Source organism: Podarcis vaucheri (assembly GCF_965113315.1).
Source record: "Podarcis vaucheri genome assembly, chromosome: 2".
Lineage (NCBI taxonomy): Eukaryota > Metazoa > Chordata > Lepidosauria > Squamata > Lacertidae > Podarcis > Podarcis vaucheri.
This window is the reverse complement of record NC_138760.1, coordinates 134698092-134717711: the sequence shown is the minus strand read 5'-3', so window position 1 is coordinate 134717711 and position 19620 is coordinate 134698092. Positions and strand designations below refer to the sequence as shown.

The following is a 19620-nucleotide window of genomic DNA, read 5'->3' as shown; positions in this document are numbered from 1 at the left end:
AGGAACGGGAGACATACAGTTTTACAATACTGGGAAAAGACACGGGGTGTTCCGGGTTTCCCCTGAAGGAATCCTTCAGCCCACATGGCTCTCGAACCCACAGTCTGGAGACCTGAGGTCACTAGCAAGGGGAGGCAGAGGAGCCTGGGCAGGGAGCGCCTTCCAGACCCTTCTGGGGAGCCACCCCCAAGAAGGCCCTGCTGTGGGGTCCCTAGGGGGCAGTCCTTCGGCCGAGACCCCCTGCTCATTGCGGGGCCCAGAGGTGGTTGATGGGGCGGGAGATGCTCTTGGGGCTTTGGGTGCCAAGCACAGGACGGAATTGGGGCGTTGGTGTCCCCAAGGGCCGCCTAGTCCAGCCAGACCCTCAGAAAGTAGATCCTCCCAGGGCAGGCAGGACACACGACCCCTTCTTCTTGCCCGGATCCAGCTTCCGTTTCTTAGGAGTATCAACTGCATAAACTCAAAATAAATCCAAAGATTTTTTTTAATTTTTAGATTTTTTAAAAACTGTTTTCAAATTTCCTTTAAAATTCCTCGGAAAGATCCTTTTAAAAAATCAATATTTTTTTTAAACAATTGTCCTGTAGCCCCTTAGAGAGACCAACTAAGTTTCTTCTGGGTACAAGTGTTTGTGTGCATGCACACTTCTTCAGGAACCAGAATTTTTTTAAAAAAATATTTCTATTTATTTCGACTACGTCAGACCAACAGAGCCGCCTCCCTGAACTCGTGATTGAGACCCCCACAACATCCCTCGGCCCTTTCCGTCCATCGATCTCCTGCCTGCTCCGTCCCAGCCTATGGGCAGCGGAGCCCCCGATCCCGCCTCGGCTCCGGCGCCGGGTCTTCGAGGCGCCTCGCCGGCGAGCCGTATGCAAATGCGGCTCCGCCCTGCGCCTGGCCTCCGCCGGTGGCGCGCATGCGCCGGCCCGCCTCCCCTCCGCCGCCGCCGCCGCGAGCGCGCTTTGCGTCGGGCGTCCAATGCGCGCGCCTTAAAGGCGACGCGGGAGGCGGGCGGGCGGGCGCTGCGCCGCGAAGCCGAGCCGGAGGAAGAGGCCGCGGCGGAGAGCGCGGAGGGTGAGCGGAGGAGGAGGAGGAGGAGGAGGAGCGGGCGGGGCGGGGCGGGGCGGCTCCTGAGCACGTGCAGAGGGCGGCGGCGGGGGGGGGCCTCCAGCTGCAGGCGCAGTCTACCTGCCCGCCCGCTGCTCGGGGGGGGGGCTGCCCTCTCTCCCAAAGGGGGCAGGGCAGGGGGGGGGCTCAGCTGGGGGGGGGGGCGGCGGCGGTGCCAAAGTTCAGATCCCAGGACAGGGGCCGATCTCACAGCACGGCTGAGCCAGAATGCTCTGGGCAGGCACCTGCCAGGTCTCCAGAGGCAGGGAGTCCCAAAGGGCCCCCAAAGTTGGAAGGGACCCCGGGGGTCATCCAGCCCCACCCGCTGCGAGGCAGGAATGTGCAGCCCTCCCGTGGGGGGGTCCAAGCCGCAGCCTGGGCATGAAAGGATTGTGCTCTTACAAAGGCAGCAAGTGGGTCTTAGAATCCTAGAATCCTGGAGTTGGAAGAGACCCCAAGGGCCATCGAGTCCAACCCCCTGCCAAGCAGGAAGCACCATCAGAGCACTCCTGACATATGGTTGTCAAGCCTCTGCTTAAAGACCTCCAAAGGAGGAGACTCCACCACACTCCTTGGCAGCAAATTCCACTGTCAAACAGCTCTTACTGTCAGGAAGTTCTTCCTAATGTTTAGGTGGAATCTTCTTTCTTGTAGTTTGGATCCATTGCTCCGTGTCCGCTTCTCTGGAGCAGCAGAAAACAACCTTTCTCCCTCCTCTATGTGACATCCTTTTATATATTTGAACACGGCTATCATATCACCCCTTAACCTCCTCTTCTCCAGGCTAAACATGCCCAGCTCCCTTAGCCGTTCCTCATAACGCATCGTTTCCAGGCCTTGGACCATTTTGGTTGCCCTCCTCTGGACACGTTCCAGTTTGTCAGTGTCCTTCTTGAATTGTGGTGCCCAGAACTGGACACAGTACTCCAGGTGTGGTCTGACCAGAGCAGAATACAGTGGCACTATTACTTCCCTTGATCTAGATGCTATACTCCTATTGATGCAGCCCAGAATTGCATTGGCTTTTTTAGCTGCCGCGTCACACTGTTGGCTCATGTCAAGTTTGTGGTCAACCAAGACTCCTAGATCCTTTTCACATGTACTGCTCTCAAGCCAGGTGTCTTCTGCGGCTCCTGCAGAGGGGCCTGTTCCGCCGGACAAACAGGTGACTTGGAGGGGGGGCAGGGGGGGCAGGCAGTCTCTCAGGTGAACTGGTCCCCAGCTGCTCAGGGCTTTCTGTGCTGATAGTAACATTTTGAACTCTGCCCAGCAGCACGTTGGTGAGCAGGGCAAGCCTCTGGGCACAAGTGTGCCGTCCTGGCCAGGCCTCCCTCCTGTCAGCAATCGTGCTGCAGCATCCGCCACTGACTGCAAGGGAAGCCCCACGGAGAGCGCATTGCGGTAATCCATAATAATAATAATTTATTATTTATACCCCACCCATCTGGCTGAGTTTCCCCAGCCACTCTGGGCGGCTTCCAATCAGTGTTAAAAACAATACAGCGTTACGTATTAAAAACGTCCCTTAAGATGTCTTTTGAATGTCAGGTAATTATTTATCTCTTTGACATCTGATGGGAGGGCATTCCACAGGGCGGGCGCCACTACTGAGAAGGCCCTCTGCCTGGTTCCCTGTAGCCTCACTTCTCGCAATGAGGGACCCGCCAGAAGGCCCTCGGCGCTGGATCTCAGTGTCCGGGCTGAACGATGGGGGTGGAGACGCTCCTTCAGGTATACAGGACTGAGGCCGTTTAGGGCTTTAAAGGTCAGCACCAACACTTTGAATTGTGCTCGGAAACGTACTGGGAGCCAATGTAGGTCTTTCAGGACCGGTGTTATGTGGTCTCGGCAGCCGCTCCCAGTCACCAGTCTAGCTGCCACATTCTGGATTAGTTGTAGTTTCCGGGTCACCTTCAAAGGTAGCCCCACGAAGAGCGCATTGCAGTAGTCCAAGCGGGAGATAACCAGAGCATGCACCACTCTGGCTAGACAGTCCGCGGGCAGATAGGGTCTCATCCTGCGTACCAGATGGAGCTGGTCAACAGCTGCCCTGGATACAGATTTAACCTGCGCCTCCATGGACAGCTGTGAGTCCAAAATGACTCCCAGGCTGCGCACCTGGTCCTTCAGGGGCACAGTTACCCCATTCAGGACCAGGGAGTCCTCCACACCAGCCCGCCCCCTGTCCCTCAAAAATAGTACTTCTGTCTTGTCAGGATTCAACCTCAATCTGTTAGCCACCATCCATCCTCCAGCCGCCTCCAGGCACCTAGAAGTAGCCCTGAAGTAGCCAGTGCATGAGCCGCTGTGGCCAGGGCTTCCTGGTCCTCGAATGGTTGCTGCCTCCGCTGAACCGCTTGCAGTTGCGCAGAGGCCCTCCTGGTCACAGGGGCTCCAGAAGTCCCCAAGCTGTGGACCTGCTCCCTCACCCCAGCCAGGCAGCTGAGCCATTTCTGGGCGCTCCTTGCCCACAGGATCCAATCCTTGCCAGCATTCAAGCTCGGCTTGTTTTCCTCATCCGTTTCGCCACTACGTCCAAACAGTGGCCTCTCCCCGTTCAGATGTTATGGAGAAAGAGAGCCGAGGGTCATCAGCGGACAGGCGGCACCTCCTGGAACTTCTAGGCCGCAACAGCAGACGTCCAGCGTCCAGATCAAGGGAAGTCATAGTCTCTCTCTCTCTTCTGCCTTGGTCAGACCCCACCTGGAATACTGGGTCTGATTCTGGGCACCACAGTTTAAGAAGGATGTGGAGAAGCTGGAGCGTGAGCAGAGGAGGGCGACCGAGGGTCTGGAGACCAAGCCTTGTGAGGAACGGTTGAAGGAGCTGGGAATGTGTAGCCTGGAAAAGAGGAGACCGAGAGATACGATCTCAAGGGCTGTCACACGGAAGATGGAGCTGCTCTGGAGGGTAGGACTCGAACCCGTGGCTTCAAGTTTCAAGAAAGAAGATTGCGACTGAGCACAGCGGAAAACCTTTCAGACAGTAAGAGCGGTTTGGCAGGGGAACAGACTCCCACCAGAGATGGTGGTCTCCCCTTCCTTGGAGGTTTTTAAACAGAGTCCATCTGTCATGGATGTTTTAGTTCCGATTCCTTCATTGCAGGGGGCTGGAGTAGATGACCCCTGGGGTCCCTTCTATGATAATAATAATAAAACTTTATTTATATCCCGCCCTCCCCAGCCGAAGCCAGGCTCAGAGCGGCTAACAACAATAAAAGTAACACACGTTTACCTAAAATCACAATCAATTAGTTAAATTTCATTCTAAAATCAATTCAAAATCAAATTAATGGCAACCATTGGGCTAGAGTTCTGTGAGGATTAGCGAAGGAGAGAGGGGGTCAGACTGTGCCTTGGCCAAAGGCCTGGCGGAACAGCTCCGTCTTGTAGGCCCTGCGGAAAAATGTCAAGTCCCGCAGGGCCCCGGTCTCTTGGGACAGAGCGTTCCACCAGATTGGGGCCTCATGACTGCTGCCAGCAGCTTCAAGTACAGTGGTGCCCCGCAAGACGAATGCCTCGCAAGACAAAAAACTCGCTAGACGAAAAGGTTTTTTGTTTTTTGAGCTGCTTCGCAAGACGAATTTCCCTATGGGCTTGCTTCACAAGACGAAAACGTCTTGCAAGTTTGTTTCCTTTTTCTTAACACCGTTAATACAGTTGCGACTTGACTTCGAGGAGCAACTCATAGAACGCGGTGTGGTAGCCTTTTTTGAGGTTTTTGAAGACTTTGGTGATTTTTGAAGCTTTTCCAAAACTTTCCCGACACCGTGCATCGCAAGACGAAAAAAGTCGCAAGACGAAAAAACTCGCGGAACGAATTAATTTTGTCTTGCGAGGCACCACTGTAGATGTTAAATAGACTGGAGATGTTCTGGTTCCCAGCGGCATCCCAGAGCGCAGCCGCCATGCAGGACAGAGGCGTTTCCCCAATTCCCACGCCCCAGAGGAGACCGTGGTCAGTGGGGTATGGGATTCCAGCGCATAGCCTCCCCTCATCTTCATCCATCCCTTGTGGCATTTGGGGCAAATACCCCATCCAGAGAGTGCCTTGGACCACCTGAGAGAGCCCCACGGAGGCCGTGAAGCCTCAAGGTCACCCAGGATTATCGTTTTGGAGTCCCCCAACAATCCCTCAGGGACTGCCTTGGCCTGCCAGATCAGGGGTGCTGCCAGGGGGGCGGTGGAGCAGCAGAACCCCCCGCCCCCGTCTCTCTGGCACAGCCTCACGCCAGGCCCTCCAAGCCCATCGCAAGGTCAAGAGGCCTCGAACCTACGGGACTGCCTCTCCTGGTATGTCCCACGGAGGACCTTACGGTCTTCAAATAAAAACATCTTGGAGATCCCGGGCCACGGGGAGGTTAGGCTGGCCTCAGCCAGAGACAGGGCTTTTTTGGCCGTGGCCCCGATCTGGTGGAACGCTCTGTCACAAGAGACTGGGGCCCTGCGGGGCTTGACATCTTTCTGCAGGGCCTGCAAGACTGAGCTGCTCCGCCAGGCCTTTGGTCAGGGTTCAGTCTGACTCCCTCTCTCCTTTCATAAGAACTTGCATGAAAGTGGCCTCCCAATTTTTCTCACAGGCCCATGTAAGTTTAGCACAAACAGTTGGGCCTTGTGAGCATTTCAGGTCCCCAACGCTAATCTGCGGGTTGCCATCTGATTGGATTTTATTCTGATCCTGATCTGATTTGAGGTTGTATTTTAATTGATTGTCTGATTTTATGTTAATGTGTTACACATTTGATGTTAGCTGCTCTGAGCCCGGCTTCGGCTGGGGAGGGCGGGATATAAATAAAAATTATTATTATTATTATTATTAAGAGGCTCGCTGGTCAAGGAGGGAATGAGCAACACCCACACATCAGCCCCCTGGCGCCAGAAACACAGGTGGGCACAGCTGGGTAAGGCCAGGTCCGTGCAGGTGACTCCCCCAAGCAAGAAAACACCTGCTCACCCACAGTCGGATCCTGAACAAACAGGGCTTCATCATGGACTGATCTGGCATTCACAACGCAGCAGATCTGCTACCGGTCACTTCTGGGGGGGGGGTGAGAGGCCTGGGACAAGGAACGGAGACCAAACCCAAAGGCTTTTGCCCCCAAAGTTGGTCAGCCCCCTCCCTCTCCTGCCCTCCAACACGGGGATTTGGGTGGCATCTCGACTGCCCCCCCCAGAAGCATCGGCGCAGCACCCCTTTGAAGCCTGCGATCCTCTGATTCTCTGTTTGCAACGCCCCGTCTCAGCAGAACCATTTTCATTCCATTTCCTTTTTAATTTGTGCGCTGCCGTTCCATGTTCTTATGCACAAGGCGGTTTGTGAGCGGGAGAAACGGCAAAACGTACAGCAAAGGTCCCAAGCCTTACGGCAATCGGATCCAGGGCAAAAAAGGTCCTTCGAAAACCATAACTTTGCCTATAGCAAATAAACTAATAATCAGTAGCCCATTAGAATGTAATAATACACAATAAAATAATCACCAAAATATAATCAACAAAAAGAACAGCAAGTCACAATTCACACAACTACACAAAACTGTGTAAAAGGATCAAAACGGTGACCTGACCCCAAGGGAGTGGGTTGACAGTGGTGTCACCCAGGAGGCAGAGCCCTTCTTTAGTTAATTTAATGAAATGTACATCCCAATTGCTTGTTTAAAAAGCAGCAGCAGCAACTCCTCTTATAAGAGGTTTAGAAAAATCTAGAACTGTCTTGTGAGGTTGGAAGAGGCCCCAAGGGGTTGTGGGTCCAGCGCCCGGCAATGCAAGAATCACAGCTGAAGGACATGTGGCCCTGATACCGGAATTGCTGGGTTAAAGCCAGGTATTTGAAATGGACAGCAGCTAAGAAGAAATGAAAGTCCTGTGGCTTCTGCCTGTCTGGATGGGTGGAATATACGCGGAGTCAAGGGTGGATTTCATTCTCTTTATTCAGCTCATAGTCGTGAGGAATGAAAGTTCCCCCAAAATATCTGCTTTATATACATTATTTACACAATGGGCCACCTGTGATTGACTAATTCCGGGATTCTCCTGTAGGCCAATCAGGTCGCGGATTCACTTCCACCTGGAGCAGGATTGGGTGGCTCCTGCAGACCAATCAGACTGCTGCATTGTTCTAGGACCAATCAGACTGCTGCATTCTGACTCCTATTGTTCTAGGACCAATCAGATTGCTGCATTTTGGATCCTATTCAACTCAGTAAATAACACCGGGCTTGCTTAAATAACTGTTTTCTAAGGAGGCCACAGAAAGACCCCAGCAATGTCAACAGGCAGGGAGTTCCACAGGCCTTGGATCTGTCATGAATACTTTGAGAAGCGGGTTCAAAGTTCCCACCCCCTTTGGTGGTTTTATCTGAATAGAATAGGTGTAGCGGCTGGGAAGATGAAGAGCTCCGGGTGGCCTCAGAGCCAAGGGCTTCTCTCTTGCCAGCGAAATGAATCACCGGCTCTCGTGCCAAGAGTCTGAGCAGCCTCCCGCCAGCCCAGGGAGTTATAAAAGTCAAGCAGCTCTGGTTCCGCTGCACTTACATAAAATAATGTTATTTCACAATCCGTGCAATAAAATAATGTTATATCACAATTGCACGTGCAAGTGGAAACAAGTGCCACGGACCGGGGGTGGGGGCCTTACTTCTGAGTAAATGTGCTCCATTCATGCCAGGCACTTTCTGTGGGGCTTCCCTCGCGGCGGATCCGGAAGCTGCATTTGGGGAGAATACTGCAGTGCAATTGCTGACGGGAGTGAGGCCATGGACGCCTTTGCTCCTCGGAGATCAGAGCCATTTGGGACCAATTTACCTACAAGATCCTGACCCTTGGGGGGTCCCTTCCAACTCTATGATTCTGTGATCGCCTCACCCCACATAATACGCAACCTTTTAGAGTGGCATCAACTACCCTTGGGAACTTCCTGCCTGTTGACCTCAATCTCACAGGAAAATATTTCAGATCCTTCCCTGGGTGACATTTTGCTTTCCTCCTATTTATTTACCTACTTAATTCATAGAGCTGCCCCATAGCAGAAGAATACGAGGAAACCGGGGTGTGTGTGTGTGTGTGTGGTGCTGAGAGTGTCAGACTCAGGAGATCCGGGTTCAGATCCCCACTCAGACTCCCGGATGACCTTGGAGTTGATCGCAGCCTCTTTTCCCACCTCACAGGGTTGTTGTCGGGATTAACTGGGGAGGGGGGTAGGTAGTATGCTTTTATAAATGCAACAAAATAAGCTCTTCTATTGGCTGCTTCAGAAAGCTGGGGGGGGGCAGCCAGAGGGAGAAGTCGCTTGCCAACGTGGCACCCAGAGATCTCCACGGGGGGCGGTGGAACCTGTGCCAGTCGCAAGACGCAGCTGGCAAATTTCTAACACTGCCACCAACTGTGGAGGCAGAGAAGAGCCGTCCTGGTTGCAGCCATTCACAGCCCTCTCCTTTTCCATTAATTTGCATTTCTTCAACAGAGTCCCCCCCCCACCTGCTTTTGAGGCCTTAAGCATTGGGGGGGGGGCTCTCTTGGCACCTCCTCCAAGCAATCGCTTGACCCGCCTTCCTTTTCCGAGCCTTCTAACGCAAGTTCTTTTCCCGTCTCCTTTTTTCCACTCCCCAGCAGCATGGAGGCCTCTTCCGGCCTCCCCGTGGTCCACGTCGACTTCCCCGAGGTCACCAGCGCCCTGCTGGAGAACCTCAACCAGCAGCGGGTGGAGGGCAAGCTGTGTGACATCGCCATCCACGTCCAGGGCCGCGTCTTCCGGGCCCACCGGGCCGTGCTGGCCGCCTCCTCGCCCTACTTCCACGACCAGGTGCTCCTGAAGAACATGACGTCCATCGTGCTGCCCAGTGTCATGGACCCCGTGGCCTTCGAGACGGTGCTGGGCTCGGCCTACACGGGCAAGCTGAGCATGGCCTCGGACGAGATCGTCAACTACCTGACGGTGGGCAGCGTCCTGCAGATGTGGCACATCGTGGACAAATGCACCGAGCTGCTGAAGGAGCGCCGGGGGGCCTTCCTGGGGCCTTCCTCCTCGTCCTCCTCCTTCCGTGCCCACTCCAGCCGCACCAGCGACAACCAGTCGCCCAGCAGCAGCAACTACTTCAGCCCCCGCGACTCGGGCGAGGGCCCCGAGCACGGCAAGTTCCACCCGCTGCGGGGGGCGCTGGCGGGAGAGCGCGACGACCACGACGAGGAGGTCATCTTCCAGGCCGAGAAGGGGCCCCCGCGCTGCCCGGACCCCTTCGCCGGCAGCAGCAAGTTCGTCCTGGAGACGGACGACGACGTCAGCGACAGCAGCGAGGGCCGGCGCCCGGCCTACGTGCGGCCCAGCATCATGCCCCAGAAGCAGTGGGTCTTCGTCAAGAAGGAGCGCTCCCAGGAGGACCTGGTGCTGACCTGCGAGGAGGACGAGGACCCCGTGGAGGTGGCCGGGCCGGCGCCCGAGGCGGCGCTCAGCATCAGCGACGTCCGCACCCTGACGGAGCCCGGCGGGGGTGGCTCGGGGGGCAAGCTGGAGGAGCAGGTGAACTTCTGCGAGTCCTCGGAGGACTTCCCCTCGGCCTATGAGGGCCTGGAGGAGGCCGCCCCCTTTGCGCCGCGCGGCGCCCTCCTGCCCATGGACATGCAGGGCAACCAGATCGTGGTCTTCCCGCCGCAGGCGCCGGTGGAGCACGGGGCAGTGCAGCTGGCGGCCGGCTCGGGCGACGGCAACAAGATCTTCATGTGCCACTGCGGCAAGGCCTTCTCGCACAAGAGCATGCGCGACCGGCACGTCAACATGCACCTCAACCTGCGCCCCTTCGACTGCCCCGTCTGCAACAAGAAGTTCAAGATGAAGCACCACCTGACGGAGCACATGAAGACCCACACGGGCCTCAAGCCCTACGAGTGCGACGTCTGCGCCAAGAAGTTCATGTGGCGAGACAGCTTCATGCGCCACAAGGGCCACTGCGAGAGGAGGCACCGCCTCGGAGGGGGGACCGGCAGCCCCGCGGGGGGCGGACCGGCAGCCTCCAAGAAGGAGGCGGCATCGCCCTCCCGGATGGGGGCCGAGGCCGAGTGGGGCACCGGGAGGTCCCCCCGCAGCGAACTGGGCTTTGCAGGGAGCAGTAAGATGTGAGGGGGAGCAGGGGGGCAGCCCAAGCCGGCCTGCGCTAGGGACCCCCACCCAGACTGAGTTTTAGGGGGTGGGCAGGACAGCACCACTGGACTGATCCCCCCACCCCGTCCGGAGCGGGTCCTCTGCTGCCGCCGTCTCCCTCAGGAAGGATCAGGACCCCCTGCTGCTCCTTGTAAAAAGCCCCCCCCTCTCCGTTGTCAGTCAATGTCCCCCATGTCTGCACCTTGCAAGGAGGGAACCATAGCGTTGTAGTGTTGGAAGGGACCCCGTGTGGGACTGAACACTAAATACCCCCCCACCTTCCATGTCTCAGTTGGGGGGGGTCATGTAGCAGTCAGCACCCTTCCTCTCCCCGCCCCCCCCCCTTGTGTCTGTCCTGTGGGTGTCAAGAGCGGGGGGCGGGGCGGTCCGTGGCTCAGGAGAGCAGGCACTTTGGGGGAGGGGGCTAACATCCCCATCTGAGCAAGGACACCCCCCACCCCACCCCATCCCCAGAAACCCAGCAGAGGAGCAGCCGGCGGTCAGGAAAGGTGGCCACTCTGAGCTGAGTGCCACCAAGCAACATGTCTTTGTGTGTGTGTGTGTGTGTCTGTGAAATTCAAATTGTCCCCCCAGGGAAAGGGGGAAGACCAGGACCTTTGTCATAATTGCGGGGTTGGGGAGCCCTCTTTCTGCCCCCCTCTAGGGAGAACGTGGGGTGCAGAACACTTCCCCCTGCATTGCCCTTCCCAGAGTTAATGCTGTTTATCTGCCCCCCCCCAGTTCCACATCTTGTTCTGTCTGCCTCCATTTACCTTTGAGATTTTTGTAACTTAACTTCGTTTGAGTCTCTCTCTTTTTTTTTTTAAGAAGAAACAAAGAAACTGAACCTTCTCTATAAATATTTATTGATCTCTTTTGTGGCCCCGAACACAGTTTGTATATTTCTACACCAACTTCCCAGCCTCCACAAAACCTACTGCCATTTGGGAACCTCCACCAAGAGGCTGATGTTGATAGAACCCTAGAATTGTACATCTGGAAGGGGGACCCCCGAGGTCTTCTAGCCCAACCCCCTGTTCCCTTGGTAGAGGTAGAGATTCTTAATATCGGGGTTGTGGGTTTGAGCCCCACGTTTGGCAAAAGATTCCTGCATCGCGGGGAGTTGGACTAGACGACCCCCGTAGAGCCCCCCCAAATTCTGCAATTCTATGAAGGCAGGACTCTCAGCTAAAGAGTAGCACAACTGCATAGAGATTCTTGAATTGTTTTGCTTATTTATTAAATCCGTACCTCTCAGGGCGGTTCAGAGCCTAAAGATACAAGATGAAAACACAAAATACATAATAAAAACAATAATGAAACAGAACAATAGCTGCCCCTCCAACAAAGACATTGAAAAGGATATAAACTGTTAATCATTCAGAGGCCTGGTTGAAGAGGAATGGGGGCACAACAAAGGCGCCAGGCGGACCTCCCTGGGGGGGCATCTCAGAAGAGGGGGCCAATGCAGAGAAGGCCCTGCTCTCCAGTTGCCGCCCTCTGGACAAGAGGATGGTCACGGCGTCCGGGTCACTTCATATGGGGGTCGGCTGGCCGTATGTCTGGAATTTTCTGGACAGAGCTGGGATTCGGCCATCAGAAAAAGTGTCTGGGTGGAATTCGCTTAAATGTCTGGGAAAATCCAGATTTATGGCAACCCATGTCGATTTGGGCGGATTTCCTTAAAAAGAGCTCCAAGGCTTCGTTTTGGAAGGGGGGAGATTCTGCAAAAAAAGAGAGTAGCTCCTTTGGCAAAAATAGCTCCACAACTGTGTCCAGATTTTGAACTCTGGCAGCCCTATATGGAGGGAGGCAGTCCCTGAGGTGTTGCAGTCCTAAGCCCTTTAAGGCTTTCAAATGTTGAATTGGGACCGGAAAATATGGGGCAGCCAGTGCAGTTGGACCAGAAACAGTGTGAGATGCAACCTGCCCCATTCTGCGCCGGCTGAAGTTTCTGAACTGTCTCCAGAAGCAGCCCCATGTATAACGCATTGCCGTAATCCAACGTAGAGATCACCGGAGCGTAAAGGTAAAGGGACCCCTGACCATTAGGTCCAGTCATGACCGACTCTGGGGTTGCAGCGCTCATCTTGCTGTGGCCAGCATGACGAAGCATGGCGAACCAGAGCAGCGCACAGAAATGCCATTTACCTTCCTGCCGGAGCTATTGATCTACTTGCTCTGACGTGCTTTTGAACTGCTAGGTTGGCAGGAGCTGGGACCGAGCAACGGGAGCTCACCCTGTTGCGGGGATTCAAACCGCCGACCTTCTGATCGGCAAGCCCTAGGCTCTGTGGTTTAACCCACAGCACCACCCGCGTCCCCGGAGCATAGACACCCAAATTCAGGTGATCCTGGATAGGGGCTCGGCTGGGCCAAAGCATCCCAGCCTGTGCCAACCAGCGCAGGCCAGGCCCCAGCATGTGGCTGTTTTTCCAGCTTACAAAACTCTCCCGTTACACAAGGCTGCATTCCTGGGATTGCGCCAGGGGATCCTGGGGGGGGGGAGGAGGGGAGTTTCATAACCGACCCCCTCCCTGGGGCGGGACCACGAAATGCCTTAAATTCGGGGTGGATGTGATGGGAGCATCTTCGACAGGAGAGAGAGGAGCCTGGAAACCCCACAGATTGAAGGAAGGTAGGTCGGGGTTCAGTGGGGCAGAGAAAGGCGGGGGGGTGCTCTGCTCAGGGAGGAAGGGGCTCCGTCGCTGGGTCTCCTAACCCATTGGGGGGTCTCTCCCTCTCTAGCCCCCACCCCAGCAATGCTGCCCACCAAAGCTGCCCCTCTGCCGCTGCTCCTCCTCCTGGTGGGCTTTGGCGCCTGTGAAGAGAGGTAAGCGAGATGGGGGGGGGATTGGCGTATTGCCCCCCAGAATCCTTGAAAGGTACTCCCCTGGGTCATCTAGTCCAGCCCCCTGCAAGGCAGGAAGCGCAGCTAATCATAGCCCCCCTCCCCACTTCGTGAGACCAGCTTTCTAAAGCATGGGTAGGCGAACTAAGGCCCAGGGGCCGGATCCGGCCCAATGGCAGATGGTCCAGGAATCGGCTTGTTTTGCCATGAGTAGAAGGTCCTTTTCTTTAAAATGCATCTCTGGGTTGTTTGTGGGGCACTGGAATTCGTTCATTTCCCCCCTTCAAAATATAGTCCGGCCCCCCACAAGGTGTGAGGGACAGTGGACCGGCCCCCTGCTGGAAACGTTTGCTGGCCCCTGTTCTAGAGAGTCGTTGCCCCCCCCCCCCCTGGCCAGGTCGTCTCCCTGGACCTGGATTCCAGTCCCGCTCCTCGGGTCAGAGAAGGGCAGAGCCGGGAGGGGGTCCCAGGGGTCATCCAGCCCACCCCCCCGTTCCGGGCAGGGATCTCCGCTCCAGCATCCCTGGCCCTCGGCTGGATGGGCTGCCACCCCCCCCCCATTCAACACCCCCCCCTTTTCCAGGGAAGTGTCTCCCTGCAAGAAAGGCCGCGAGTGCTTCTCCTACACGCTCGTCTGCAACGGCTCCGGCTACGAGGTGAGCGGCCCCCCCACCGCCCCCCCACCCCCTGGCTCAGTCGGGGGGGGGACGGCCGCCTCTTGACCCCCATCTCCCCCTGCCCCCTTGCCAGGCTCGGCGCTACCCGCCCTCCGTCTGGGTGGGCACCCGCGTCAGCGACGGCTCGGCTTACCTCCCGGCCCTCATCCACGGCTTCTGGCGTCTCTTCCGCTACATCCAAGGGAAGAACGCGGCGGGTAAGGGGGCCTCGGGGCGTGTGCAGAGGGCTGGGCTCCCAGATAGACTGCCTCTGGGACGGGAGGCTCCGCGGGGCCAAAACTGGGGGAGACTCTGGGGGCGCCTGGAAGTTATGAGCTCTGCCCATGGGGCTTGGGGGTCGCGGAAGAGCCAAAGGGATGGCCGCGGGGGGGGGTTGCCTTGGCTCTCCCCCTCCCCCAATATAGTGCCTCCATCCATCCAGGCTCCGGGATCCCCAGGAGAGGCTGGGATGGACAAGAGGTGAAGACATGGCTCCTTCAAGACACCCCCCAAATCCATCCAGCTGGAGTGGGGGGGTATGGGGGGGCTTCCGAGCCAGGAGAGCCCCCCCCGGCTGCCCCCCCCAGGCCAAGTAGACTTTCCTGCTTTTGCAGCCTCTTTTCCCCGATGACGGACGAGGGAGTGTCCCATGCAATGAATGAAACGCCTGCCTGCGCAATTGGGGGGGGGGTTTCAAGGGGGCAGATGTGGAAGCCCCCCCCCCCAAGCAGCCCAGGCAGGAAAGGGGGCGCCGCCTCCCGCCCTGGTGGGGGACCCGGGATTGTGGTGGAGGGAGGGGGTGCGTGCTCCTTCCGGGCAACCCCCCCTCTGTGACTCTCCCCCCTTCCCCCCTCCCCAAAGGGACCCACATCCCCATGACCGGCCCGGTCCTGACCCGAGTCCGGGACGACCCGGAGAGCCGCGAGTTTGACATCTACTTCCTGCTGCCGGAGGCCTTTCGGGGGGACCCGCCCGCCCCCACCGAGGAGACGGTAAGAGGGGGGCCCAGGGGTCGCCCCGCTCCCCCCCCCCCGCCGCCGTGGCGGCTGCTCTCCCTCCAGACTGAGCTGCGCTTTTCCTCCTCCCTCCGCGGCGCCAGGTCTTCATTGAGCGCTTCCCGGAGCTGCGCGTCTTTGCGCGCGTCTTCGGCGGCTGGATGACGGACACCAACCGCTTGGCGCAGCTGCGCTACCTGGACGGGCAACTGAGCGCCCACGGGCACCTCCTGCAGGCCGGCCGGCACTACACCGCTGGCTACAACAGGTGAGAGGGCAGGGGCTGCGGGGACTGACCTGCGGAACTCGCAGCCTCAAGATAGCGGGCGCCTGCCGGGAGGAGAGAGGGGTCTCCGTCCAGCATCAGGTCCAGTAATAATAATAATAATAATAATAATAATAATAATAATAAGAAGAAGAAGAAGAAGAAGAAGAAGTTATTATTTATGCCCCGCCCATCTGGCTGAGCTTCCCCAGCCACTCTGGGCGGCTCCCAACCCAGTCTTAAACACAATACAGAATTAAATATTGAAAACTTCCCTAAACAGATGTCTTTTAAAGATAAGATACTTGCCTATTTGCTTCACATCTGCTGGGAGGGCGTTCCACAGGGTGGGGGCCACCACCGAGAAGGCCCTCTGCCTGGTTCCCTGTAGCTTTGCTTCTCGCAATGAGGGAACCGCCAGAAGGCCCTCGGCGCTGGACCTCAGTGTCCGGGCTGAACGATGGGGGTGGAGACGCTCCTTCAGGTATACTGGACCGAGGCCGTTTAGGGCTTTAAAGGTCAGCACCAACACTTTGAATTGTGCTCGGAAACGTACTGGGAGCCAATGTAGGTCTTTCTAGACCGGTGTTATATGGTCTTGGCGGCCGCTCCCAGTCACCAGTCTAGCTGCCACATTCTGGATTAATTGCAGTTTCCGGGTCACCTTCAAAGGTAGCCCCACATAGAGCGCGTTGCAGTAGTCCAAGCGTGAGATAACTAGAGCATGCACCACTCTGGCGAGACAGTTCGCGGGCAGGGAGGGTCTCATCCTGTGTACCAGGTGGAGCTGCCCTGGACACGGATTTGACCTGCGCCTCCATGGACAGCTGTGAGTCCAGAATGATTCCCAGGCTGCACACCTGGTCCTTCAGGGGCACAGTTACCCCATTCAAGACCAGGGAATCCCCCACACCCACACGCTCCCTGTCCCCCAAAAACAGTACTTCTGTCTTGTCAGGATTCAACCTCAATGTTAGCCGCCATCCATCCTCCAGCCGCCTCCAGGCACTCACACAGGACCTTCACCACAGGGGGGCTGCCTCTGAATGGCCGCTGGCTGCGGGTAGGGGAGAGCGAACAGGACCGAAGGGCTAGGGTGACCTAGTGGTTATAGCGGTCTCCCAGGAGACCAGGGGTCAAACCCTCCGGGAGCCATCGGGCTCGGTGGGTGGTACTGCTGATGCCCAGCACTGCCTCCCTGGCAGGGTCCTGGTGAGGAGGACCCCCTGACTTCCTACTGGGATGAGGGGGGGGGCTGGGTCTCCTCGTTTTACGAGGGAAGGGGTCCAGACCCCCGTCTTCCTGGAGCTCACCTACCCCTCTTTCTGCCTCCCTCCCCCACAGCCCCATGGAGATTTTCAACAGGCGCAACGAAGTCTGGCGAGTGGCGGAGGGAGAGCTCAGCTGCAGCCCCACGCTCCAGGAATAATTATTTGCGACCCCCATCGAGGACGCCCGCTCAACCTTGTCTTCTTGCTGCTCCCCAAAGGATGGGGGCGCTGGAAGGGGCCACCCAGAGGCCATGTAGTCCACCCTCTTCTTGCCAGCAGAGCCCGAGGTATCTCTTCATGCTCCACGTGAACTGGCTGCCACCCCCACCCCCGTCCCGACCGTTGAGGAGACGTTCACTCCCCCCCCCAAAGATGCTGGCGGAGGCTGAGAGAGGGGGGTCCTTTTGCACCTCTCTGCAAAAATAAGACATATCACCAGGAATCACCCGTGAAGGAAATAAATTGCATTAGCAAAGGAAACTTGGCAGAGGTTTTTGTTCATGCGAACCAGTGAGGATGAGCTGAAAGACGGTTTCCCCTTGGAAAGATCCCTTTGCAGAGTGGGGCGGGACCATAGGCGCCGACTCCATGGGGCCTGAGGGGGCCCGAGCCCCCTCAATAATTCGTTTGGGGGGGCTCAGCCCCCCCAATAATTTAAGAAAATTATTAAGACTCTCCTCCCTGGAAGAGAGGGAAGTGGTTGTGGGCGGGAGCCCGAGCTCCGCCTCCTGGCCGGGGGCCTTAGCCCCCGCCCCTCCTCACCTGGGCTGGCACCCACGCCCACCGGAGGCAGCCAACCAGGTGTCTCCGGTGGGCGTGTTTAGCAGCTTAATGCTGCGGGGCCAGCTCCGCCTCCTCCTCGTCGTCCCGCAGCGAGTCAGGATAGTTCCCCGTTCGTTCCCAGCAGCGATGACCACGTGGATCTGACTAAGAAGAGAAGCTTTAACATAGAAGTTTTGCCTTACCTTTTCTCTACGATAGTTGATTTGGGAGGGTTGAGTGCCTCTGTGTGTGCAAGTGGAGTTTGTGTGTGTTGATTTGCTCTATCTGGGGAGTCTCTTTGTACATCCCATCTAGCCTCCTTGTTTAGCTAATTTGGAGTGTGTGTGTGTCTTCAACGTTGCTGCGCTGTTTGGGGAAAAAAGCGGGGGAGCTTTCACTGCTACGTTTTTGTGGGTGCTAATTCTATTCTGCTAATATTACCCCTCTTACTGCTAAAGGCTTTCCTTAATTGGAGAGTCTGTGGGTTTGCAGAAGCGATTGTTTAAATCTGTGGGGTGTGTCCTGAGACTGTGTGTGGATATATTGAGTGTTTGTGCGATTGCAGAAACGCTTTACTTTGAATCTGCTGGTGTGTGTGCAGAGTTCGTGGGGGGGTATATTTGCCCACCGGGTCTGTGTGTACCTCCGGAAGTTTTTCACTTCCCGGAAGCAATGCTTGTCTCTTTAAACTGCTCCTCAAGCTGCTGATTTTGAGCGGTCTTAGCATTGGTTGGGGGTGCAGGCATTGAAATTGTGCTTAAAATGGCTGAAGGTGGTCATCTCTTTGCAGACATTACATTGAGGCTGCTTACCTTACACGGACCCAAGCCTCCATTGTCCTTCAAACCCCTTGTGTCTCTCTCCGTGCTTTGTTTACCCCCACAGGCACCCTCCGCCCCCATCGTGGCTCCCTCCTGACTCTGATTTCCTTTACCAACCCCCTTCCCCCTTATGGTTGCTGGCTGTGCCTTTAATTTATAGTTTTACCCTTCCCCGTGCTGCGGCTGCCTTCTGGCTCATATTGACATTCCGTCCTATTGTTGTCGGTTGTGCCTTTATTTTATAGTTTTATTTGCCTTGCATTTATCATTATATTAGCTGTTTTCAGCATTTGTCTTACTTGGGAGACTAAGTCACCCCCTCCCCATTATCCTTCGCCCTCCACTCCCCCCCCTCCCCCCAATAATTTAAGAAAATTATTAACTGAAAAGAGTGGTGTGAATCATGATAGTGGTTTTTTTTTAAATAAATTTTTATTGGTTTTCCAAACACAAAATAAAAACAAACAATGCACAATACACAGACATACAAACATATAAACATGTATAATTTCATACACTTGTTTTCATACACCTTACTTCCCGGACTTCCCCATACCTCCCTTTTTCTGCTTCCTTGTTTTACATTTCTTCAGCAACTCCTCCAATTAACTAATTATTCAATTCAATTTCTTTTAAGTTCTTTAACTTATTGATTACAGCTGCAATTCTCTATTTCCCTATTCCTTGACATCTTATCACTCCTCAATTTTACAACAGTTTTAAAGATATATTTTACATTTCTTCCAGTCTTCTTCCACTGTCTCTTTCCCCTGGTCACGGATTCTGCCAGTCATCTCCGCCAGTCCCATATAGTCAATCACCTTCGTCTGCCATTCTTCCAGCGTGGGTAGTTCTTGCGTCTTCCAATACTTTTCTAAAAGTATCCTTGCTGCCGTGGTAGCATACATAAAAAACGTCCTATCCTTCCTTAACACCAATTGGCCCACCATGCCCAAGAGAAAAGCCTCAGGTTTCTTAGGAAAAGTCCTTTTAAGGACTTAATTTCATTATAGATCATTTCCCAAAAGGCTTTAATCTTCGGACAGGTCCACCAAAGGTGGTAGAAAGTACCTTCAGCCTCATTACATTTCCAACATTTGTTATTGGGCAAATGATAAATTTTTGCAAGCTTAACTGGGGTCATATACCACCTGTAAATCATTTTCATGATATTTTCTCTTAAGGCATTACATGCCGTGAACTTAACACTGGTGGTCCATAACTGTTCCCAGTCAGCAAACATAATGTCATAATGAATCATGATAGTGTTACGGTGCTGCGGGCACACTTAGAATTTGTCCCGGTGCGCGAACCTTCGTGTAAAGTCTGGCGGGCCAGTGCTGCGGCCGCGGCGACATCAAAAGGACTGGAGCAGAATCGCCTGGAATCCTCCACCTCGCGTCGCCTTGACGCTTCGAGACATTACGACGCCACGGCTATATAAAGCCCACCCTGCTGGCGCAGTCATTCAGTGTGTTAGTTTCGTTCAGTGCATGCTGCAGACGTGTTTAGCGTTCCGACTTTAGTGATTACTTTTAAAAAACTTTAAAACTCACTAATTTTCATCTAAAATTTAGAAAACTTCCCGGGGCAGGACCCCGGTATGGGCCCCCCCAATATTTTTTATAAGTCGGCGCCCCTGGGCGGGACCCCCCAAGTCTGACCCCCTGCGGCAGGGCAGGAAGCGCCCCTCTTGCCAACGTTGCCCTGAGCCGGGATCTCGCAGGTCGGCTCTGTCCTGATCCCAACACCGCCCTGCT

At 55.6% G+C, this 19620-nt stretch overlaps 2 protein-coding genes across 2 annotated transcripts; both read left to right on the top strand.

The window, feature by feature from the left end:
• Positions 1-3397: 3397 nt before the first annotated feature.
• ZBTB22 (zinc finger and BTB domain containing 22) lies at positions 3398-11114 on the top strand. Its single transcript, XM_082212288.1, has 2 exons — positions 3398-4095; positions 8715-11114. The coding sequence occupies exon 2, from the start codon at positions 8719-8721 to the stop codon at positions 10216-10218; it is 1500 nt and encodes a 499-aa protein (XP_082068414.1). The 5' UTR covers positions 3398-4095; positions 8715-8718; the 3' UTR covers positions 10219-11114.
• A 1652-nt stretch (positions 11115-12766) lies between these two features.
• Positions 12767-16757, top strand: LOC309526355 (heme-binding protein 2-like). Its single transcript, XM_082212289.1, has 7 exons — positions 12767-12877; positions 12988-13072; positions 13674-13746; positions 13841-13964; positions 14608-14738; positions 14846-15009; positions 16351-16757. Exons 1-7 carry the CDS (start codon positions 12820-12822, stop codon positions 16433-16435), a joined length of 720 nt encoding a protein of 239 aa, XP_082068415.1. The 5' UTR covers positions 12767-12819; the 3' UTR covers positions 16436-16757.
• The last annotated feature ends 2863 nt before the right edge of the window (positions 16758-19620 follow it).